Source organism: Myotis brandtii, unplaced genomic scaffold (assembly GCF_000412655.1).
Source record: "Myotis brandtii unplaced genomic scaffold, ASM41265v1 scaffold646, whole genome shotgun sequence".
Classification (NCBI taxonomy): Eukaryota; Metazoa; Chordata; class Mammalia; order Chiroptera; family Vespertilionidae; genus Myotis; species Myotis brandtii.
Genome location: NW_005370495.1, coordinates 784,822 through 809,972, shown reverse-complemented (window position 1 = coordinate 809,972; position 25,151 = coordinate 784,822). Strand labels below are relative to the sequence as shown.

Here is a 25,151-nt window from a genome sequence, read left to right as displayed (position 1 = left end):
TGTGTGTGCTCCCCTTACCCCCTCCCTCAGTCACTTTAAAAGATCTTAATATCCCAACAGCCCCGCCACAGCTTCTTCTCGGGGCCTTAGGCATCCTGTTGAATTCTGCCGCCTGCAATTTCCTGCCCAGGTGTCCACACGGCTGCCGTCCCTGTGCACCTTTGACATGCAGGTGGCTCCTCCATTCATTCCATGGCGTCCACTGCTATTGCCCATCTGAGCTCCAAGTCAGGCAAGACAGACCCCAGTCCCTCAAGCAGCCCGCAGGCGGGCCAGCACATGGCAGACCAGGTCCTCTCAGCTCCTCTGTCTCCAGTAAGAAAACCAGGACTAGGCTACTTCCTCCCACCTGCCCTGCGACATGTCAAAGAAGGTGTGAGATGGGCCACGTGAGAAGTCCACGGCATTCTCTCCCGTGGACCAGGTGACTGTGGGTTTTCCTCACGGGCATGTGCTGGGTTGCGCTGGATCTCTGCATGGTGTGCAGAGCACCTATAACATGCCTTTGCCTGTGGTTGTTTATTTGATGTTTCCACCATTGGAATGAGGGCATGGAGGTTCCTACTCTGACCTCAGCTTGTGGAATTGCTTTTAAATGAAATGGAGAAAAGGCAGTTCTGTCTTTCTTGCAAGCAACTTGCTCATCTGTTGGCTTGTGGCTCACTTCCGTTCTCTGAGACTTGAGCGGAGGCTGCAGGAGGGCCTCTGTGAAGAGGCCTCTGAGCTAATAGAGACCCTCTGGCTTTTCCTCTGTCCTAACTTGGAGTGGACACGTTAAATAGGGCGGGGTGAGTGTTGGAGTGGCAGCCACTCTGTCTAATAAGCAATCGAGTCCTTAAGAAACTGTCCTGTGACTGGACAGCATACCCCCCGGGGGACAGATGCTCCACGAACCAGTCAGGAGGTGAATCAGCCCATCTGTGCAAGAAAACCGAAGCTCGCTGAAGTTCAGTGATGAACGTGTTTGATGGCTAAAGTGTAACGGTCCATTTTATTTAAAATATCTCTCGTCTAGGGCTTCATCGATAATGAGCATCATTATTTCCTCCCTGGGGAGCGAGTGAAGTCTTCCTTCTGATAAACTTAGACATCTTCCCGGGCAGCTCTCTTTTCTTGTCACTGTAGCCGGCCACAGAGTCAACCGTAATGAGCAAATAATAGAGCCCTTCAGTCCAGAGGAGCTCAAACCAATAAAACGGAACCCTCTCATGGGATAAGGATAAGAATAATCGTTCATTTTATTGCAGCTCAACTGTCTTGATCCTTAAAGAAATAGCATTTTAAGTCATAACTTAAGAACCAAATCTGCCTAATATAAGTGTATTCTCTGGGTATTTCCCCAGTAGCTGCACACAATCATAATAATGTTTCTCTCTCTTCTATTCCAGTGAGTCAGGGAGGCGAAGCCCTCGTCTCCGACATGTGTCCAGACCCGGGGGTTCCGGAATTCGGGCGACGAGCAGGAGCTGACTTCAGGTGGGAGATAAAGGCATGACTTGAAAATAACATTATTTTCTAACGCATGAAATGTGAGCTTGCCATTGCTAATCTTTTTCTTTTCCTTTCGATTTAAAGATACAACTTCTCCATTATTAGGCAGCTATGTTATTAGTAGAACTCTACATCTGTGCTGAAAATTCCAGGTGCGCTAGAGTTTCCACCTTTCACTGTATGACCCGATATGAAAAATTAACTCAAAATGTATATAATCAAAATGCATTTCAAGGTTTTTTCCCCGTTTTAATTTCTTCTCATAGTCTAATGCATTTGGGTTAATGTGTAAAAAAAGAAATAGATGGGGCGAAAATTTAACTGTCGCTTCCTAATTATTTTATTAAATAAGCTTTCATGTTAATGCGTGTAAGTGGCCTGTGGTGCGTTTCATTTAGAAAATGTTATGATTCATTGTACAAGGGTCACAGTGACCTAGAGACTGCTTTTCGGTCAGCGCATTATGATTGTGGTCCTGGGAGCAGTGCTGTTGGCTTGGATATTTGCATCTTTTCATTTATTTCAAGAAACTGAAACCTCCCCAGCCGGTGTGGCTCAGTGAACCAGGAAGTCACGGTTCCATTCCCGGTCAGGGCACATGCCTGGGTTTCTGGCTGGATCCCCAGTAGGGGGTGTGCAGGAGGCAGCTGATCAATGATTTTCTCTCATTGATATTTGTATCTCTCTCTCCCTCTCCCTTCCTCTCTGAAATCAATAAAAACATATTTTTTAAAAAAGAAACTTAAACCTTTTCAAAATGACTCAAGATGGGAACACATATTAGGAAAAAGCTTCGCAATCAAACACTGCAGGGGAGCCAGAAACTCATTTTTCTTTCCTATTATCTCACTGGTTTTTGAGAGAGAAACAGAAAAGGCGCGCAGCGAGTTAGCCTATGAAGGGAGCTAACAACTGAGAGAAAATAGTGGAGGAAGGGGGATGAGTATTTCATAGGACTCGCTCCCCAGGGGATACTTTCAAGTGCAGTTAAAGGCGTTTTACTTTTGTCTGTCCAACTGGAATGCCTTTTATTTCCTTTGTTGCCGGAAGACACTGGGTGGAGCCTGTGTCACAAGGTGAATAGAAGTAGCAGGCGTTCTTGCCTTCTTCCTGATCTTAGGTGAGCCAGCGCATTCTGGTTTTCATCTTCCCGGGCGATTTTAGTGGCACGATTTTTATTGGTTCCTTTGATCAGGTTGAGGAAGTACCCCTTCCTGTTTAGGTTATGGAAAGTTTTTAATCTGAAACGGGTATAACATTTTGTCAAAAGCTTTTCTACATCAAGTGACACGATATTTTGGTTAATTTGGTTTGTTGATATGAATTACATAGATTTTCCTGACTCTGCACTTTGGGGTGAAATTCATTTGGTTTTGATGTGTGTTTTTTTATAAACTGTTGGTTCTTATTTGGTATTTTTTAAAGATTTTTTGCATATATGTTCAGAAAAGATACTGGCCTGTACACTTTTCTTGTAATGACTTAATCTAGTTTTGCTATCAGAGTAGTACTGGTCTCAAAAAATTAATTGAGAAAGATTCTCTCTTCTTTAATAGCTGGGAGAGTTTGTATAGAACTGGCAAAATATATATATAAATAAATTCATCAGGGCAGCCATCTGGAATTGATATGTTCTTATAAGAAAGTTTTTAAATTACAAATTCAACTTCATTCCTTCAGACAGGCCTACTCGGGTCATGTATCTCTACTGGAGTGAGCTTGACAGTTTGTATTTCAAGGAGATTTTTCACTTCATCTAAGTTGTCAAATTTAATGGCATAAAATTATTCATAACATTCCCTTCTCATTCTTTACATCATTAATGATGTCACATTCTCATTCCTGATGTTGGTGGCTTCTGTTTCCTCTTTTACCAGACCCGTCGTCCTAGAGAATGTCAGTGTGTTGATCTTCTCAACACACACACACACACACTCAGTGTCCCTGATTTTTTCCTGTTGGCCTCATTCACCTTGTATCCCATCGATTTCTGCTCTAGTCGTTCATTATGTACTTGCTTCTGATTCCTGTGTGATCTATGTGCTCTTCTTGTTCTCAATCCCTACGATCAAAGCTGTGATTTAAGGCCTTTTGACTTCTCTAATGTGGCTGTTCAGTGATAGAAGCTGCACTCTAAGAACTGCTTTAACCGCATCCCATAAATGTCACATTTCCCTGTTCTTGCCGTGCACAGCACTTTCTCGTTTTCTGGGGACCACGTCTCTGATCCGTGGGTTATTTAAGAGTTTCCAAATATCTAGGGATTTTCTAAGGATCTTGGTGCTCAGAGAGAACACTTTATATTACTTCACTTCTTTTGAATTTATTGATCATTATTGTCTGGCCTAGAAATGCTTTACTTGGCAAACACATCGCATACCTGGAAAAGAACTCACATTGAGTCACATTTGGGTGGAGAATTGTACAGAATGCCTATTAGAGCAAGTGGTTGATGGAGTTGTTCAGGTCGTTAAGACCCTCGTGGGCGTTCTTGCCACTCCCTCTGTCACTGAGAGAGCTGCACGGGATCTCCTGCTGGAATTGTGGATTTCTCTGGCTCTCATTGTAGTTCACCTGTTTCTGCTCCGTGGATTTTGAAGCTGTTTTATTAGGTACATGCATGTTTAAAATTATGTCTTTTTAAGAAATTCACATCTTCAATACGACAAAGTGCCTGTCTTTACTCTTGATAGCACCCATTGCTCTGACACCAGCTTTGCCTTGTTTGAGCATACCATCCAGCTTCCTTTTGATTGTTGTTAGTACGGTCATGCTGTATACGGACACTGATATCTGCTCTTGTGCTCAATCTGTTAAGCTGCATTTTTGGGAGGGTTAAAATATTTTTAAAAACTTTCTGCCCTCACGTACTGTTGAAAAAGGAATGAATATTTTAATAGCCTTTCAAACAGTTATGCTTATTCATATTTAAACTACCATAAAAATTGACAAATGATACCCACTTAAATGTTACCTGCAATGTGGAATTAAATCATCACAATGAACACTGAAATGTGTTCCTCTGGCTTCCGCATTGAATTAAGGCTTTATCCACGCATGGCTTTGTACCATCACGCATGGGCCATCCTCTCAAATGTTCGCGTATTTCAGAATGTAATAGCAACAGCGTCCCATTTATTAGGATGGCTCTACAGTGGGGCCTCAGTTTGCGAACTTAATTCGTTCCGGAAGGCTGTTCGACAAACCATTTATCCGAAAATGGAATCGTTTTTTTTCCTGATTAGAAATAATGTAAATTGAGTTCATCTTTCCCAGACTCCAAAACGATGCTGTTTTAACCTTATATATAGTACATGTTTCATGTACTGTGTAATCTATAAATAAGCACTTCTTCTCTTAAATTTATGGAACTGCCCCTACTCGCCTTAAATCACCACTTTCAGCACCAGGCCCTCGTGCAGCATCGTCCTTTCTTTCCATGTCGCTGCCTCCAAATGCTGCCACCCGCTCCCTGCTTTTCCTTCGCCCAAAGCAGCCACAGTCTCCCTGCCTCTTCTCTGGCCTGTGACCGCTGTTCCCTCGCACCCTTAGCAGCAGTAGCACCCTTGGCGGCCCCTTTATGACTTAAAATTGAGCTAATCCTGGATTTCCCCAGCAACAACAGCACTTCCTCCTTTGTTTCTGGCCTGAGAGATGCTTTTTGCCCACTGAGGTTTCAGCATGAAAGGGTTGTCTGGTGGAAAACTGAAGTTTGGGTTGACAACCGAGACATTTTTTTCTGTGAACAACTTAATCGAGAACTGAATTGTTGGAAATGGAGACCTTGGAGAAACGAGGTTTGAATGTATTTATCAGAAAACATTCTAGTGCTTGGTCCCTAGCACCTCGGCAGGTGTGAGGTTGCTGTCAGTTTCGCTCACTCTTGCTTCTATGCCATTAACACATGGAAGAAAGCAGGGGCATCTTAGTATTATCAAAATGCCACACCCTCGGAGAAGGCCCCACGCCCCAATTCTAGTGCTTGGTCCCTAGCACCTCGGCAGGTGTGAGGTTGCTGTCAGTTTCGCTCACTCTTGCTTCTATGCCATTAACACATGGAAGAAAGCAAGGGCATCTTAGTATTGTTATCAAAATGCCACACCCTCGGAGAAGGCCCCACGCCCCACCAGGGATCTGTGGGCCACACTTAGAGAAGAGGTGCACTCCACGTGGGAGTTGACTCCATCGGAATAAAAATTATTGTTGGAATTGTAAGGAGAAAGAACGCATGAAGAAAGTGTTCATGTAAAAAAACAAGAACAACAACAAAATGGAATTGTAAGGAGAAAGAACGCATGAAGAAAGTGTTAACGTAAAAAAAAACAACAACAACAAAAACATTCAAACCTGTAAAGAATTATGTGAGTTTATTTGAGCCAAACTGTCAACAGTTACTAAGGAATTGTAAGGAGAAAGAACGCATGAAGAAAGTGTTAACGTAAAAAAAAACAACAACAACAAAAACATTCAAACCTGTAAAGAATTATGTGAGTTTATTTGAGCCAAACTGTCAACAGTTACCAGGAAGCAGAGTCTCAACGGATTGGGATAATGCTCTGGAGAATGGCGGGTTTTTACCTTGTTTTTATAATTTACCATCAGAGGAGGAGCCGTAAGTGGGTGACATGAACTCCATTGGTGATGGATTGGGGGGCTGGGAGAAAGCAAAGCGGGAAAGCTCTGGGATTGGGTAAAAGTAAAATGATGGACAGGTGCTTCTTTACTTAGGTGGGTGCGGGGCAGTTAACAGTCAACAATGAACATGGTAACAATAACAATGAGGGGATTTGGGGTCCCCATGGTGCCATTGGTTGCACGCTGAGGGGCCCTGAAAAAGGGAAGTTACAAGTTACCCGACATCCCACAGGTGTGTTATCTTAGATGCAGAAAGACTAGGCTCCGTAAAGATCCATGTTGATCTTTGTCAGGGAAGATGCTGGCTTAGGACATGACGACCCACCATAACTGCTTTTAGTTAAATTTTTAATTTCAGACCATCCTGTGTGGTCACTTTAGGTCTTTGAGTTTGCACGGCCGCCACGCAGGCCTCCCCTGAGCTGGCCAGGTGAGCAGGTGGACTTATTTTTTCGACCATAAAAGCAATGTGCCATTCTGATATCGACTTTATTGCAACTAAATTAAAACTCGCTGCCATTCCTAGTGGCATTCTGGGATGTGTGGTGCCCATGGGCACTGGGTGGGCAGGGCCTGTATCTGTGTATTGGCTGCCTCCATCGCATGAGGGTGGAGCCCGTGTGCTCTCATGGGTGAGCCAGGAGACCACAGCCGTGTAATGACACCTCGTGCCCCTTCGCTGAGATGGCGCGGGATGTGCCTGGCCTGGAGTAAATTCACTGCAAATGCTGGTGTTTTGAGCAGAGGGAGGCTTTTCTGAATTGTTTACAGTCTTTCTGAGACTGTTTTGAATGAAAGGCAATTCAGTTTTGTCTAAATTCTTATAATCAAACCTAATGGCCAACATTGTCAAGATGAGTGGATAAAACTCATTTGTCGTTTGTGCTGTAATTATAGGTAATTTGGGGCTGTTTTTATTTGCAAAGACTTCACTTTATTAAGTTGCTAAAATAGTCCTCATCCAACGGTATTTATGCTACTATTCTTGTTTCTTTGGAAATATTTCTCTCCATAGACGGTCTGTAGTAACTGCAGTGTCATCTCTAAAGAATCGCAGATAAACGCAGCCCCAAGTGCAAATCTTGCTTGTTTGAACCCAGATACATCTGGGGACAGTTTTCTTCACATTGACCAACACTCTGTAAGACAGAGCACACTCTCTAGCACCAGAGATGGCGGTGGGGACTGAGGGAGACAGCGGATGGGGTGCAGGGCGGTGGGGACTGAGGGAGACAGCGGATGGGGTGCAGGGCGGTGGGGACTGAGGGAGACATGCGGGTGGGGTGCAGGGCAGTGGGGACGAGGCTCCGCGGGGGCCTGGCCTCCTCATGCCTCTGTTTCCTGTGCGGGTAGGACGGCCCCTCAGCTCCAGGCCACACAGTCCTCTCCAGTTTTGCGAATAGAGCTGTTGAGATGGTTACTGAGATTTGAAATGGGATCCGCTTATTGACCTCAAAGCCCCTGTCGACCCAAGTGGTTTGTAATAAGAAAATGAGGTGCAAAATGTTCACACCTACAGGAGCGCTGAGTGGGGTGCGTGGGTGTGCTGGGTGTGAGGGGTGCAGGGGGTGCGGGGTGTGGACATCACAGGTAGCCGTGGAGGCTCAGGTCTGCTGGGACCAGCCTGGAGCCCAGCCTTCTCAGCATGGGCCCTGGCCTGGGCCGCCGTGCCCAGCAGGAGGCGTCCCTCCCCCTGCTGGTTCCTGGGAGGGACGGGACGCGCTCCTTTGCACACAGGATCCGCATGGGCCGGCGTAGCCTGCTCCTCACTGCCCGTGTTACAGGTTCTCTAAGGAGCATATGGATGTTGTCTATGTCAGAGAGTCCCATGTTAAGTGTATGCAGGTGAGGCAAAGGTCGGATTACCTTTGTGAGTACACAACAGAGTCTATTCTTGTAATATTATTTATTAATTGTATTATTTTTCCATATGGACAACTGCATACCTACTTTTGCCCCGTATGCCCTGACATATGTGTGTGTGTGTGTGTGTGTGTGTGTGTGTGTGTGTACACTTACGGTAAGTGTATATAACGTACATTTAAGTTATATCTACTTGTATATACTTACATGTCATATTATGTGTAAGTCTATCCATTCACACGTTATGGACTCCTAAGGTCTAGTCTTTAAAGAATTCTGTGTTCCATGTCATCGATGCTGAGAGGGAATCGGGGACTCCCCTGATTTCTCTGAAACACGGCTCCGCACCTGCCTCCGCGGCAGAGCCCCGCGCACCCCAGTCCTGGGTTTCTGGGAGCCACGGCACCCCTCCTGAAGTCACCCCCTCCCCAGGGGCCACCGCTGCCCTCGGGGTCTGTCTTGCTGCTGCCACATCTCAGTCCAGGACCTGACCAGGAGTGGCCTCCCCTCCTGCCCCACCAGCCTGCCCTGGAGGCGTCACAGGTGTCAGAGCCCCCACCTCCGGGAGGACCATGGGCTGGTGGGGAAAGAGGGCAGAGCTCCGGGAAGTGGCCTGGGGGGCACTGGCCAGCACCCCACGGCCCCCGGGACCTGCACGGTGTGAGATCCCACGCCCACCTCCCACGTCATCGCGCCTACTTTTCCAGGAGCTTGTGTGTGCCTTGTGGCCACACATCTGCCACCACAGAGCCCTCTTGAGTGACGGAAACACGCATTTGCCTCACAGTTATGTTTCTATCAGGTTGGATCGCGAGGTTCTGAGGAGAGAGGACAGGCTTCCTTGATTTTACTTCTTTTTAAAAAAATAATGTTTATAGATTTCAGAGAGGAAGGGACAGGGGGAGAGAAAGAGAAACATCCATGATGGGAGAGAATCATGGATCGGTGACATCCTGCACGCCCCCTACCTCGGATCAAGCCCGCAACCCGAGCATGTGCCCTGACTAGGAATCCAACTGTGTCCTCCCGGTTCATAGGTTGATGCTCAACCTCTGAGCCATGCCGGCCGGTTAAGGCCCTGAAGCTCGGGTCCTCGTGGAAAATGTTCCTTCCACATGACACACCTCGCACTGGCTCCCACAGGGCAGTCAGAGGACGAGCTGCGGGTTACTGTGAGACCCAGCGTTGCCTTAGCTCGGGAAGCAGCATCAGGCCTGTAATGATTTCTCCACGACTCGCCTGCACCAGGCCCCACAGGGCAGTCAGAGGACGAGCTGCGGGTTACTGTGGGAGACCCAGCGTTGCCTTAGCTCGGGAAGCAGCATCGGGCCTGTAATGATTTCTCCACGACTCGCGTGCACCAGGCAAAGCAGAGGAAGGAGGACGGTGTGGGGCCGGTGTTGCCTCGGGCCTCTGGTCACTACGGCAGGCTGGATGCCCCTCCTCGGCCCCTGCGTGGGGATCGCCCCCAGCTCCTGGCCTGCTCCGCGGTGTGGAAGGTGAGGACACATTGTGAAGAACATACACTTTCTATGTCCTCTACACGATGCGGCTGCTTCCCCAGGAGATCCCGGCCACTCGGCGGCCGATGCGTCGGAGGACACGTCCGCGTGGTCACTGCTCTGCCGGGGCCGTTGCGTTTCTAAGGGCTGCTTAGCATGCCCTCCTCGCTCGCACTCCTGGAACCCGGTCCGTCCCCTGAGAAGGGCACCTGCGGCTGCTTCAGACCCCGTTGGCCCAGCCACAGCTGCCTCCCATGGGGCACCCTCCACGCAGCCGGCCGGCGTGGCTCAGTGGTTGAGTATTGACCTAGAACCAGGAGGTCACGGTTTGATTCCCAGTCAGGGCACATGCCCATGTTGGGGGCTGGATCCCCAGTGGGGGACGTGCAGGCGGCAGCCAATCCATGATTCTGCAGAGGAAAGAGAACAGTCAGTAAAGCGGCTCCTGGCCCCGAGGCCTGGCCCTGGGCCTCCTACTCTCCAGGGGAGAACAGGCAGGAGCCATGGGCCTCCATGCCTGGGAGACGGGGTGGGGGCCTTCGCCTCTGATCTTGGCAGCAGCCCCCAGGACTTGGAGAAGGGCCCGAGGACAGCCCTGCCCCGATTCCCTCCCAGCCCGATCCCCTCCCCGCTGCCGGCCCTTCCCTTCACCAATGTGTCCTGTGTCATCATGTATCTGATCTTGGCAGCAGCCCCCAGGACTTGGAGAAGGGCCCAAGGACAGCCTGCCCCAGGGGACCAGCCCTCCCAGCCCGATCCCCTCCCCGCTGCCAGCCCTTCCCTTCACCAATGTGTCCTGTGTCATCATGTGGACGCGCTTCAGCCCTGTGTAAACGGGGTGAGTATGGGGTGCACTTTTTCTGCTTCGTCAGACAGAGAGCCCTCCTCTTTCAAAGACTCCCGTGCACTCGTCACATCACATACTGATGACATTTACGTTCAGTTTCTTCACAGGAGAATCCACTCGTTCTTCTTAAGGCCTGGCTTCCGTGTTGGCCGGGCACTGGACACCCCTTCCCAGCTCAGCGTCGTGCTCACGCTGGACACGCCTCCCGCTGGGTGTGCTGAGAGGGTCTGGGTTGGGCTGTTGCGAACACGCAGTCTCTAAAAATTACGTGAAACACCCGTTGCTTTTCCTTCCTGAGGCCAAAGAGCTCCCGGGCTCCCTGATGCTTTTTTGTGGTGCGCAATTGCCTCAGGACGGGAGGAGATGAGTCTGGAAATTGTCCCTATAAAAAGGGAAAATGACCCAGAAAGGGCACGTGATGTGTGCAAATCGAAAGGGTAATGGGCATTTCAGGGCTCCCTGGGGCCTCGGGTGTCTGCAATGGTGGCGCTGTCCAGGGTGCTGAGCAAGCCCAGGCCAGACAGCGGACAGCTCACTGCCAGTGGTCCCGTAGCCTGTTACTCAGTTACTGGACGCCATCGGCTAAGCACCGAATCTCCTTTCTGAGCGGAATAAGGACTCACTAACTGGAAAATCCACGAGGTTTTCTACCACAGAGCATTTTACAGTGGAAGCCGGTGACCACAAAGGCACAGCCCAAGGCCATGGGCAGGTGCCCTCACCCCGGGCTGCTGGGCGTCTGCTCCCTACCGCCTCCCGCGGGGCTGCTCCGTGCTCTCTTAGGAGATGGTCTGAATCTGTGCCTTTGCCTCGGCTTGTCCGCACGTATTCATGGCAGGGAGAGCCTCACTCGATACCCCTGCTGGAGGCCCTGAGGGGCGTCAGAGTGCGTCACACACCACACAGGCCTCCGGGCTTTGTCCTGCGACCTGACGCCGTGTGGCCGCTGTCTCCAGCCCCAGCCCTCTGTACCGCTGGACCTTAGGCCAACATTCCTGAATAAAACACCGGAGGGAGCCCTGAAAGAACTAAGTCTTGTACCTCCAAGGGAGAGAAAGAGGAGGAGCGAAGAGAGGAAGGCGAGGTCATCATGTCTCGGGGGGAGTATGGGAGCCGCCGGGCTGGGCACCATCCGTTCTGGGCAGGACGATGGGAAAGCCACGCTGCACAGGCCAGGCTGGTAGCAGTTCCCTGAACGAGCCACTGACTGTCACCGACGGGCTTTTAATCTGCAGCACATAAGTTCACTATGAAAACAGTGAATCAGTTGCAGAGACCTCTCCAACCCAGCCCAAGTGTTAGTTTCTGAGAGTATTGTTTTGTGGCATCTTTACTAAAGGCGAAATCGGTTTTTCCATTAACATTCCCTAGCAGTTTCTATTCTTCTTATGCATCGCCCGGGACTGTGTGACGGAGCTGCCCTGCCCCCACCAGTACCTCCTGCGACACCCACAGCCCTCGCCCATCAAAGGTGGACCAGGGGCAGTTGCGGAACATGCAAATGTCATAGAGGCCACTAGGGGGCGGTGAAGAGCAGACGGGTTTCTTTGCCAGCATTATTTCTCAGAGCTGTTTCACCAAATATTTTAAAGATTTTTCTTTTTGACAATCAGTTTGAGGCAGCTCTGCCTCTGTATCTATTATTGTTCAAAAGTTTGTAATGGGGGGTAAGGGAGGGCAGGGGATTGTCAAGGGCGGGGGGGAAAAACACCACATATGTAATACCCTTTGTAATACTTTTAGCAAAAAAAAAACAAATAAAAAAAAATTTTCTTTTTTAAGTAAGAAGGGGGAAGAGGAGGAGAGAGAAAACTGCAAGAGGGAGAGAGAGGTGGGGAGACGGGAGCAGCAGACATGGGGAAGGAGTGGGAGAGACCTGATTCCCCACCAGGGCACATGCCCGGTTGTGGACTCTGTCCCCAGTCAGGGGCCTGCAGGGGGCAGCCGATCCATGATGTCTCTCTCTCGTCAATGTTCCTATCTCTTCCTTTCCCTTCCTCTCTATCTCAAATTAATGAAAACATATCTTAAAAGGTATTAAAAATAAGAAGGGGAAAGGAGGAGAGAGAAAACTGAAAGAGGGATTAAGAGGAGGGGAGAGGTGGAGGGAGCAGAGATGGGGAAGGGATGGGACAGACCTGTCAAGAACAGTAATGTGGTTGCAAAGCCAGCTACGGTGTCGGATGCATATCTGAGGCCCGTGAGGCCAGGCGTGCGCGTGTGATTACTGTTTGTTTCACTGTCTCTGTGTGATCCGAGTCAGAAAGTGTTATTGATTCTCTCCTGAGGTTTGGGTCAGGGGGTTCTCTGTCCTTTGGTTTAAAGTCAGTTGTTTATGTCCCTTCTTCCCAGGTTCACCACACACACACACACACACTTATACATTCATACACACACAGACTCACATGCACACACATGTTCCGTAACACGTCACTAAATCATCAGGCCACAGGGCCCTCGTTCTCAAGAAAGTAGCTCATTTTACATATTTATATTTTTAATAAAATTTAAATCTATATACATATTTTATTGACTTCAGAGAGGAAGAGAGAGATATAAACATCAACAATGAGAGAGAATCATCCAGCAGCTGCCTCCTACAGGCCCCACACTGGGGATGGAGCCACAACCCAGGCATGTGTCCTGACCGGGAATGGAACCGTGACCTCCTGGTTCCTAGGTCGAGGCTCAACCACTGAGCTATGCCGGCCGGGCTCTCGCTCCCATTTTTGTCAACACCAAGCTCAGGGCTTGTCCAGTGGGAGGCACATGTGGAAGGTCCCCCTGTGGCCATGGCTTGTCCAGCAGGGAGGGACCCACTCACCGCCCACAGACCCAGCTGGAAGCCGCCTGCGGCCTCGCCCAGGGGCTGCCGCTCGGCAGCCAGAGCCGATGTGGGTCTCACTCGAGGCCGATGGGCTTCTTTCCACAGCAGACGATGCTCTCCCGCGAGGCGTGATTGTGAGACACGGCGTCACTGGCCTTCCTCTGAACGTAACTAATGTTTATGACAACAACACAGACTCCTTCCTGGGAAATTCCCCTTTATTTGGAGCAAGTGTTTTCTTATAAATTTTACTACAATCAAGACACTTAACAGGAGATTTATCTTCTTAAAGATTTTGAGGTGTTGACAGTCGGGGCAAGGTGTACAGCGGGTCTGTGGAACGGACTCACCTTGAACCTCGTGCCTGCTCTTTAATAACCACCATCCTCCTCCTCCCCCCACCCCCCGGCCCACACCACCGCGCCAGCCTCTGGTTCTGTGAAGCCGGCTCTTCCCCAGACCTCATGGGACCAGAGCTAGCGGCTCTGCCTTTCTTGTGCTGAGACTTTCTCGTGACCTGGACCTCTTCCGTGTGTTTCTGTGAGACAGTTGTTCACAGGGGATGACATCCACCTGGGTTTTGTCTTCGGGATGCACCGTTCACCCCCATTTCCCCTTCAGCACCACCCTGGCCGCGTCCCTCATTCCCTGTGTGTCCCGGAGGAGGGGGGAAGCTCTCCAGCGACGAAGCCAGCAGGCGGACTTTGAGCCCCATGGCATCTCCTGCTGTGCTCTCTGCTACAGGACAGGGCGCATCTGGGCAGAGCCCTGCTGGTTGCTCAGGGCCAACGTTGGTCTGACAGCACGAGGCAGCAGGGCTGGGCGGCATCTGCTAAGACGTCTTCCCTGGGTAACGGGCTGTTTTCTGTTCTGTGCTGCGCAGGGTCGGCGCGAACGTCCAGTTCTCCTGTGAGGACAACTACGTGCTGCAGGGCTCCAAGAGCATCACCTGCCAGCGGGTCACCGAGACGCTGGCCGCCTGGAGCGACCACCGGCCCATCTGCCGAGGTGAGCTGGGCAGCGGGCGGCACCGGGACCCCCTCTCTTTAGGGTTCCCGTGTTTTTCTGAATCCACCATGAGATCCAGCACAGAGCCTATGCGGCGACAGAGCTGAATTTGATGGTGTATCTGTTCCCAGGGACGTGGGTAACAGAAATATTTCCTTGACACTCGTTAGGAGGCAGACATTCCCAAGGACGTGTGTGGTTTAAAAATTCAGCCCCGCTGGTGTGCTCAGTGGTTACCTATCGACCCATGAACCAGGAGGTCACGGTTCAATTCCCGGTCAGGGCACAGGCCCGGGTTGTGGGCTCCATCCCCAGTGTGGGGCGTGCAGGAGGCAGCCGATCCATGATTCTCTCTCCTCATTGAGGTTTGTATCTCTCTCTCCCTCTCTCTCCCTCTCCCTCTCTGAAATCATTTTTAAAAATCATTTAAAAGTTCAGAAAAGAAACGAGCAAATGGAGTCATTGAAACACACACGCACATATGCAGTGTCAGTGGGCCTTCCGCGAGCTGACTGTATTTATATGCCCAGGTTGCACATGTATGAACTGTTTACATAACCGGACCCCTGCTGATGTGGAAGGGATCGCCTTCAAAGGCAGTGGAGCGAATGCCTGGGTTGTGATGTTACCGTGGTAATGAGCTGGTTGCTGATAACAGGAAAGGAGCAAAGGGGAGGCTGGGCATTACAGGCCCGTCAGCCAGGCAGCTTCACCAGGTCACTGTCCCCAGGGAACAGCTGTTCATTCCTTGCAGGTCACTGGGGGGAGGGGTCCGAGGAAGGAGGGCATGGAGGTATATGCAGCGAAGTCAGGGTGAGGTAGGGAAGGGGCCTGTCAATCAAACTTGGGAAGAGAGGTTGTTGCTAGAAGGGGTGGGGCGCCTGCAGAGTGTGAAATCGAAGGTTAAAATCCCCCCAACAGGTGAGGACATAGAGAAGTCCCCACCGATAATATCAGTGGCAAAGGGCTGAGTAGCAGGAGCACAAGCTACTATTTCATTAATAAATTATCTTAAACTAATCTCCGACCTCGTTAGTGGCCCGAGACCTAAGTTGAATCAAGCGTGTTTGTAGGAGGAGTCGAGCGTGTTTGTAATAGGAATTAAGCGTGTTTGTACGGCATGAGTTGCACTTGCTGCCTCTCGCATGCACTGTGCATGGCAGTGCTGTGCATGGCCCGAGGGCATTGTACTGCCTCTCGTCTGGGTGAGCCCGATCAGCTCCGGGTGTCAGGGGCCTCCAGCGGTCCTTGCCTGTCCCCGAGCCCTTAGTCTGGGCCCCTCTGGAACGAGAGACATCGCTCTGCTTCGCGATTGTTTTATGTGGTGTCTGAGGCTGGACAGACAGGGAGCCTGGTGTGAGGCTGGTCCGTAGGCCATGTGCGCCTGTAAATATCTGATATAATAAAAGCCTAATATGCAAATCGACTGACCGGCGGAACGACCGGTCGCTATGACACACACTGACCGCCAGGGGGCAGACGCTCAATGCAGGAACTGCCCTCAGCCCGCAGGCCCCAGGCCAGCCAAGGCGGGTGTCAGTGGGGGCCCCCAATCACCCCACCGGTCGCCCCACAGATCGGCCCTGATCGCCGGCCAGGCCTCGGGACCCTACCCATGCACGAATTTCATGCACCGGGCCTCTAGTTGTATACAGGAGTGTCTTTGTTGGTTGTTTCTTTGTGATCTGTCGTTTGGTTTAATTTCTTTAAGGAAGGGGCACTTCCTGCGTTGCTGGGGGCCCGGCTGCTTGTGGCAGGCTGACCCGTGGCAGGGAGTGCAGGAACTTCAAGGCACCAGTCACCGGGAACTCTTTGCTAGGGAGGGTCCCTGTCTGTCTGTGATGTAACTTTGGTTGCTGCTGTTCTTTGCTTTCTTTCTATCTTTTGGGGCTTAGCTTGCTCCTCGCTGTTTAGGAACGTGGGGAATCCTCTGTCTCTGCGATGTGGGCTGTGTGCTGGGTTCGTGAGATACGATTCTCAGGCCAATGTCCCAGTCCACCCTTCGAGAGCACTCACTTGTTTACTGTGGGCATTTTCATTTGTTTGTTTCTGCTTTTAAGCTCTCTTCTGATACGCAAGATTTCATGTCATTGCAGTCTACTCAGAAAGAAAAATATAGGAAATAAAACCTTCTAAGGCCCCCAAGTCTTTTTCTAGGAGGACCAGCTCTGCAGAGGTGCCCTCCAGCAGGCTGCAGAACAGCGGTGGGGGCGGGGGCACTCCCATCTCGTAAAGAAAAATAAAATAAGGTAGTACTTTCCCATTAAAGCCACTGGAGGCCGGTGAGTTATTCCTGTTACAAAACTTGCCAAGAAAATGCCTTGGGTAATAATAATCGGCTTTAAAATCTCCAAGTTGTTCCGACATAATAAATAGATGTAACTAAAATGAAGGATTTATGATAAAGCTTTTCAGTGATAATTACATGTGCCTGTACATAATTTCCCAAAGTCCTTGGCAACGTAAAGCCCTTTTTGTTGAGCCGGTAATGGTTGGCTCCCTTCACGTAGAAGCAACCCAGCTGGCCTGTGACCTGGTAAACGCCCCGAACGCCACCTCCAGGGCTGCACATGGGATAAGTCAGGAGCTGAGCCAGGCCAGGGCGGCAGGGAGAGGGTCGGGCAGCCACAGATCGTTTGCTTTTGCAGCATAACCACGGTGGTGAGGAATTCAAAGGAACGTGCCCTTTTAATCTTTTGGACAATTCTCAATTAATAGAAAACAACATTCAACAAATTAGGTAAAACAATGAGAAGGGTTTTTTGGATTTGACTTGTCCAGCCCATCTGGGTTGCGGGAATTCTTTTTACTTTTTCTCCTGTTTATTTTCTGTAGCCTGACAGCTCGCTGCTGTATTCAACGTCTTCCTCTTTCTAGATCCTATATTTGCTGTATTCCATCCCCAAGAACTGCTTTCAGGGCAGAAGCAAATGGAGTCCAACAGGCTGATATTTTTCTTCTAAAACTAACCTCATAGACAGGAGAGGATAAAATCGGCAGTGGGGAGACGACAGGGGCAGGAATAGAATATTGGGGACCAGCTCTGATGATAAGAAATAGTAGTCATGCGCTTTTAACTGTGATTGTTTTCTTCTGCCCGGCCGGCGTGGCTCAGTGGTTGAGCATTGACCTGTGAACCAGGAGGTCACGGTTCCATTCCCGGTCAGGGCACATGCCTGGGTGATAGGCTCCATCCCCAGTGCAGGGCGTGCAGGCAGCAGCTGATCAATGATTCTCTCATCCTTGATGTTTTTCTCTCTCTCTCCCTCTCCCTTCCTCTCTCTGAAATCAATACAAATATATATTTTAAAAAACTTTTTAAACATTGACCTGTGAACCAGGAGGTCACGGTTCCATTCCCGGTCAGGGCACATGCCTGGGTGATAGGCTCCATCCCCAGTGCAGGGCGTGCAGGCAGCAGCTGATCAATGATTCTCTCATCCTTGATGTTTTTCTCTCTCTCTCCCTCTCCCTTCCTCTCTCTGAAATCAATACAAATATATATTTTAAAAAACTTTTTAAAAAAAGAAGGCACATTCTAACCTGGCTGGGAGTTGTATGGGACCTGGGAGCTCACCTGGAAGTGCAGCCCATCCTCCCCACCAGGGAGCTGCCTGTTATCATGGAAAGATTAACAACCTGTTGCAGAGACCAGAGCTGCCAGCCCACTGAAGACCCCAGCCCTTTGCATATCAGGAGCCTTTGAAGACCCCAGCCTTTGCACACCCACAGGCCATTGCAAATCCCCAGCCCTTTGCACACCCACAGGCCATTGCAAACCCCCAGCCCTTTGCACACCCACAGGCCATTGCAAATCTCCAGCCCTTTGCACACCCACAGACCATTGCAAACCCCCTGCCCTCATTACCTGTAATCTGCCCATTTGCCCTTCTGCCTACTTCCCTAGTAACCTTTGTCCTTCTCCCCATGTCAGCAGCTGGCTTATGGGGGGCAGAGCACATGTGGGGGGGACCTGCTGCTCTCCCGCCGCTGGCAGGACGGAATGAACGCTCATACAGGAGCCAGCCCTGTGGCTGCTGAATCGGCTCCGGTAGCGACAGGCAGCCGGACCCCTGGGTTGTCGGTTACAGGGCGGGGCCGGGCTGCAGGGGGGTGGCCGGGCAGCTGGCGGTTTCCTGGGCGGGACACTCACCTCCAGTCAAACAGCTGTGAGTGGCTGTGCCCTGGCCTGTGGCCCCTGGGCCGTTGTATGCGGCGTCATCCTACACGTGACGTTGTTGGCTTTCAAAGGAACTCAGGGAAGATGATGTTCCCGCCAGGGAGGTAATATACAATGTTCCAGTCATTAATGAGGACGCGTCCCAGGTAGTATAGTTCCCCCGAGGAAAATAATATGCTTTTATTCTTTAATGCGTTCCTTGCTGTTCTACACCAGGAGCATATGTCACAGCTTTAAAAGGCCAGACTAGACAAAGCTCATAAATTCTCACCTGTCCTCAGTAGTTACAGCAACACAAAGGGAAGGTGTGGAGGGTACTCCTGGACTCTTCTCTGATTTATGAATCCATAACTTTCCCTTCGTGGCCCTGAATCTCATCGTACACACAGACGCTGTCTCAGTATCCGCCGAGTCAGACGCTGACGTACTGCGAAGCCCTCAGGCCTTGGCCCTTAGCCCACAGCTCCTGCATCCAGGCCTCAGGCACGTCCCCCCCACACTCGGCCTTGGCCCCCCACTCCCGCTCAGAGGGGCAACGAGAAGAGGCTGTCTCCCCCGCTCGCCGAGCCTCCCTGTCCCCCGGGTCCCAGTTTCCAGGAGAAAAGCGCCCCCACAGGCCTCTGGTGGTGGCTGGCTTGGCTTGGGGTCCCGTGAAACTCTCACGGCTACTCCGACCCCTTCTCTCTTTCATGCCCAAAGCAGAGGCTCAGTGTCCTCCCCGTCTCCTCCCGGCGGGAGTCACTCGTGCTGCTTAAATGGGAGGCCCCCTCGTGTCTGTGGCCACACTCCTCAGTTCTTGCTCACGTGTTGCTGCTCGCTTTCTGCAATAAAGAGCGGTTGTTGCTGGAAGTCATTCCTGTGTTTGCATGGAAGATGCGTGTCTCAGACCAGGGCCTGCACCCGAGCTCACTGTGCGGGCACCATGACACACGGCGCTATGCTGTGAGGACATGGGTAGTTTAGTGTCTTTGGATAATAAAACATTGGACACAAAGATGGAAACATACATCCTGACGGCTCCGCAATAGGACAATTTGAGTAAACGCCTTAGAATCAGGTCAGGAAAATCAGGCGACGCAAAGCCAAGCCCAAGAGAAGCATAGCCCAGCGGGAAAGCGTTCTTTCCCATGAGGCAGTTCCGAGCAGGTGGTAGCAGGCAGGACGCGAGCTCCGTGTCAGAGAGGACACTGTCCCCATGGCACCGCCATCCCCGTGCCAGGCCCTCACTCATGGCCCCAGATGGTGTCCGCATCCCAGGCAGGCGGGCGAGGAGGTGAGACAAAGCAGCTGAGGCTGAGCAGGTGTGTCTTCAGCTGTGTCTCTGGAAAGCCTCCCCTGCATGTGTGCTCCATCCCATTCCCATGTTCTCCATCCCATTCCCATGTTCTCCATCCCATTCCAAGGAGCTTTCCTCACTCTATAGAAACATCGCTAATCTCTTCTGTCTCCCCTCTCCCCACTGAGGTCTGTCAGTCTCTCCCAGCCCCTCTGTCTCTGGTCCTATTTTGTTAGTCAGTTTATTATGTTCATCAGATTCCACTTATAAGTTAAATCGTGTGATAATTGTCTTCCTCTAACGGAATTATTTCACTCAGCATAACACGCCCCAGGATAACTTTTACTGTAATTCCAGTGAATTTGGAAAAAAAAAATATGTTGCTGTTTATGGATTCCTAAGGTTTCCTTGAAGTCACCTGGGAAAGAAGCATCTTCCTCTTTATTTGTATTAAGTTGTTGGAAATGCTGAAGCTATTATTGTAACTACTTTCAAACCCCAGTGACATAAAAGTCCCTGAAAACGAGGGTTCACTCGGTGCTCATCGTGTCCCCAGGACCTGCCAGGGCCTCTGCGGCTTGTTCTCCTCGCACCCAGCCCCCGTTCCCCGCTGTCCACGTGGCTCCCCCGCAGCCATCCTCAGCTCTCATCCCAAATCCCTCCCTGCCCTCCAGCTCCCATGGTCACCCCTCTCCAGATGCTTGGAACCCCTCTGCCTTCTGGGAATGTCCTCCTGACCTCAGATGCTCAGGTAGAACCTGTCCATTGCCCGATGAAGAGGGAACTTGGCTTTGCTCTCTCTCTGGGCATCCTCAGTGCTCAGCACGGCGCCCAGCCCATCGCCAGCCTTTGGCGCACGTTTCTCTGATGCACCTGCGAAGGTGCCTGGGCAATGTGCTGACCGCCTTACCTACCCCCTTCCCTTCAGTCCTCACAGTGATGGTAGGTGAAGGTGTGATGAGTTTTGGAACCAAGTAAAAGGAGGAGCTTAAAGTGACACAACTTAAGATGAGACGCCCAGGCACTGCCTACAGGTGGCGGCAGCCCGGGTGTGATTAAGGGAAGCAAGCTCGTCACCCCCGTGACATCCTGTCTCCATTCGGGGTGAGGATATGGACGTGGACATAAGTTCTGTGGTCGATGAAAACACTTTCTTCTAAAACCACGCAAGGAGTAGAGGATGCAAGTTAATTACGAGTGTTCTTGAGAAAAGCTGCAGATGTGAGTTCGGATATCAATTAATTTAAATGTAGTCAATTGGGATCTAATTTATTTAATTAAGCATTTACGATAGAACAGCAAAGATTCCTGGAAGTGAATTCACATAAACAGATAAATTATTACTTCATATTACACGAGAGAAATTAGGTGACACAGAGGTGACTTATATTTAATATGTATATATTGATTATGTAGAGAAATGGCATACATTGGCGTACACCATCACTCATTTCCCCTTTACACTTCCCTCTCAATTGATTATGTTTCCCATTATCATTTTGTGATTCTCATTTTATTTTAAAACAGAGACGATATAAGTAAGACTTCAGCTCACAGGTGCAGCACCCTGTGCCTGGAGTAATGTTAGCTGAACACAAGGTCGCAGTCATTCCCTAAGACCATTCATCACGCATTATGAGCACTTCTGTATGCATCACTTTAGACGAGACATTATAAATCCCCAACAAGGTCTGGAAAAGGGAAGAGGCCTGTAGTTATTTAAGTATAACATGTACAAACATGCACTTATGCATTACATGTATTGGACTGTTTTTAAATCTTGCTATAAACTTGAGTGGCACCGGTACACTGTAGTCAATCATGCTGGTCAATTTAAGGCTTTGGTGGCCGATTGAAACCATGCTCAGTATACCAGCTGCATTTGGGGAAGAAGTCCCCCCATCCCTGAGGACACCTTGAAACTGCCTGGCCATTCTCAGGGCAGCTCTGCCCCAGGAGGTGTGAGCAGTGCCCACTTCGGGGTGGAGGGAGGGAGTGAGGAGCCAGCAGAGGGTCCAGCGGCAGGAAGAGACAGCCAGGTGATGAAGCCTCAGCATCTGCCTTCCACGTCTGCCTCCGGCGATGCCCCATGAGCCCCCAGAACATGCATTCATGCTCCATGGCAGCACAGGGCAGCTGGCTCGTGGCACAGCTGTGGTTGCTGATAAACCCACACCGAGCACCCTCCTCCTCTAGAAGGGTGAGAGATATGGCCCAGATCCCCCCATCACTCCCTCTTCCAGTGTCACACTGCCCTCTCCTGCACCCCAGTCACGGGCCAGGATCTTAGGGCAGAGATACCCCAACATCCCTCCTGTGACTGAGGGACCACACACACTCACCGCGTGTGTTTCCCGGGAGCTCTGGGCCTGGTCCTCTCCCCCCTCTCTGGCTGTTCTGGGTTCTTCTCTAGCTCTTCTTCTTCTTCCCAAACATGGGGTTTATAAGGACTGTGACGCCCAGTGGACATGAGAAGGTGAGCCTTCAGTGCTGGATGCTGATGGAGTGGACGATGTGGCTGTGAGAGGACGCACTGTGGCTTCGCTCCTCTCTCTCTCCACTTGGAAATGTGCAGTTTAATAGAACCTTCCTGCCCTGGAACCACACAGGGGAGAGGACCTGGGGGAGATGCCCTGCAGGAGGCGAGCGGTTAATGGGCACCAGGACTTAAACTGCCATGTGAATGTGGGTAATTGCTCGCGGAAATTCTGGCAGCTCCACGGACATGGGAGTTTAGTAAAGACTGCATGTGAGGGCTTGAACTCTGAGTAGCTGCCGGGGGAAATCTGAGAGTCCTCTGTGGGGAGTAGGGAAGCCTTGATACGAGACAGTGTTACCTAGTGGGTGGGTCCTAGGGAGATGATGGAGAAGCAAGTGGGAGATGGTGGGGAAGCAGGTGGGGAGATGGTGGGGAAGCAGGTGGGGAGATGGTGGGGAAGCAGGTGGGGAGATGGTGGGGAAGCAGGTGGGGAGATGGTGGGGAAGCAGGTGGGGAGATGGTGGGGAAGCAGGTGGGGAGATGGTGGGGAAGCAGGTGGGGAGATGGTGGGGAAGCAGGTGGGGAGATGGTGGGGAAGCAGGTGGGGAGATGGTGGGGAAGCAGGTGGGGAGATGGTGGGGAAGCAGGTGGGGAGATGGTGGGGAAGCAGGTGGGGAGATGGTGGGGAAGCAGGTGGGGAGATGGTGGGGAAGCAGGTGGGGAGATGGTGGGGAAGCAGGTGGGGAGATGGTGGGGAAGCAGGTGGGGAGATGGTGGGGAAGCAGGTGGGGAGATGGTGGGGAAGCAGGTGGGGAGATGGTGGGGAAGCAGGTGGGGAGATGGTGGGGAAGCAGGTGGGGAGATGGTGGGGAAGCAGGTGGGGAGATGGTGGGGAAGCAGGTGGGGAGATGGTGGGGAAGCAGGTGGGGAGATGGTGGGGAAGCAGGTGGGGAGATGGTGGGGAAGCAGGTGGGGAGATGGTGGGGAAGCAGGTGGGGAGATGGTGGGGAAGCAGGTGGGGAGATGGTGGGGAAGCAGGTGGGGAGATGGTGGGGAAGCAGGTGGGGAGATGGTGGGGAAGCAGGTGGGGAGATGGTGGGGAAGCAGGTGGGGAGATGGTGGGGAAGCAGGTGGGGAGATGGTGGGGAAGCAGGTGGGGAGATGGTGGGGAAGCAGGTGGGGAGATGGTGGGGAAGCAGGTGGGGAGATGGTGGGGAAGCAGGTGGGGAGATGGTGGGGAAGCAGGTGGGGAGATGGTGGGGAAGCAGGTGGGGAGATGGTGGGGAAGCAGGTGGGGAGATGGTGGGGAAGCAGGTGGGGAGATGGTGGGGAAGCAGGTGGGGAGATGGTGGGGAAGCAGGTGGGGAGATGGTGGGGAAGCAGGTGGGGAGATGGTGGGGAAGCAGGTGGGGAGATGGTGGGGAAGCAGGTGGGGAGATGGTGGGGAAGCAGGTGGGGAGATGGTGGGGAAGCAGGTGGGGAGATGGTGGGGAAGCAGGTGGGGAGATGGTGGGGAAGCAGGTGGGGAGATGGTGGGGAAGCAGTGAATGGGTTAGGAGGCAGAGACCCAGGGAAGTATGAGCTGAAGTTTCTGACTCTTGCTAAGAAGGCGGTCTAAATTAAATACCTGTGGTTTGATCACATCGTTTGAAGCTGTTCCACCTGTTCAAAAAGTGCAAGTATTTATGCGGGAAACTCCCCAATGCCAGACGGTTCTCATTGCTGAGGTTCCACTCGTTTACACAGCAGGAAGACATTCACATACTAGTAGTTCCCGTCCGCTGATCATTTCAACGGCTTGATTACAAATCTCGGCAAAAAGAGTTAAAATGTTAACTTATTAGGAAAGTGTCTTGTAAAGGTAGACACACATTTAGGAGAAAGAAAGAAAAGTTCTTCTAAGGATCATTTTGGTGAGAGGCGAGGAAAACCTCAGAAGGGCCTGGACCCACGATCGCTTCATGTGGAACACAGTGTTATGTGCGCATAAAAGGTGGGAAATGGGCTGCTTCCCATGAATATTCAGCCAATAGAGTTGTCACTGGCAATCCTGTTTCCCTGAGCTCCGCTGAGGGATTTCTGAGAGCCGGGAACGGATTTCACAGGCCAGGCCGGAGGTCAGCTTCAAAGCCACCAGTGGGACCGGCACTGAAGCAGGTCAGAGCTCGGGCGCCCCTGGCTACCAATGAGGGGACGGCCGGGCACAGATTGTCCCTGGGAAGGTAACCAATTCATTCCTGGCGTCACACATTCCTCAGAGGAATCCTTCCCCGAGTTTGAGGCACTGACAATGGCGCTTAGATAAGATCAAGTCCAAATTAAGTCAACAAATAGATTCTGAGTAAAACGACATTGTGCTTAACACCAGCCGTCAGGATGAGGTGTGACACGGTGTGAACATGTAACACACAGGTTTTGTACCTCACATTGCATGGATGGACTCTTTTCTCCGAGGGCTTTCTAATCAATGCCGTTAGCTTGCTAGGGCGTCGGGAAGACTTTACACTCAACGTTCCACTCCCGGACCCACTGAGAGGCGTTTCTAAAGACAGCCCGTCAGCAAGGGACCTGTGAGTGCATCCGAGATGTCCCTTTCACCCTGTTGCGTGACCGTGTGAGCGATGGCCCTCCTACTGCGTTTGGAAAACCAGATGCGTCTTTAGTTAAGAAATGTTTGGTTGGAAAGCCACTGCTGATGTCGCTATTTGAAAGCTTGGTGACACAGGGTTTAGTTCATCCATGTGTGGTGGGTGAATTTTTAGGGAGTTGTCTTCATAGTGGGTAGGTATCCATCCGGCAACTGAAAAGCTGTCTGAGCGATCTCACATGTTTACGCGCCGACACCTGTAGGCCTGGGCATGACAGTGACGACGCCCAGGAGGGCGCTGTCTCCCAGGGCAAGGAGCTCACGCAGGAAAACAACGGCTTGCGAGTGAGTGATCGCGGACAGAGAGGAGGGTCTGGGGGGCCGGCCGCATTTCCATTATTTCCGTGTCGATGGGAATGGAAAGGAGAAATGTGCTTCCCTGGGGGCAGTGAGCAG

The 25,151-nt window shown here is 51.2% G+C and overlaps 1 protein-coding gene across 1 annotated transcript in view; it reads left to right on the top strand.

Moving 5' to 3' along the window:
* CSMD1 (CUB and Sushi multiple domains 1) overlaps window positions 1–25,151 on the top strand; it is a gene marked incomplete at its 5' end in the record, with an annotated part of 650,642 nt that overhangs the window by 382,261 nt on the left and 243,230 nt on the right. Inside the window, 2 exons of the mRNA XM_014528690.1 lie at window positions 1,389–1,476; window positions 14,049–14,173. Coding sequence (XP_014384176.1) covers window positions 1,389–1,476; window positions 14,049–14,173 — 213 coding nt within the window. The remainder of the gene's footprint in view (window positions 1–1,388; window positions 1,477–14,048; window positions 14,174–25,151) is intronic.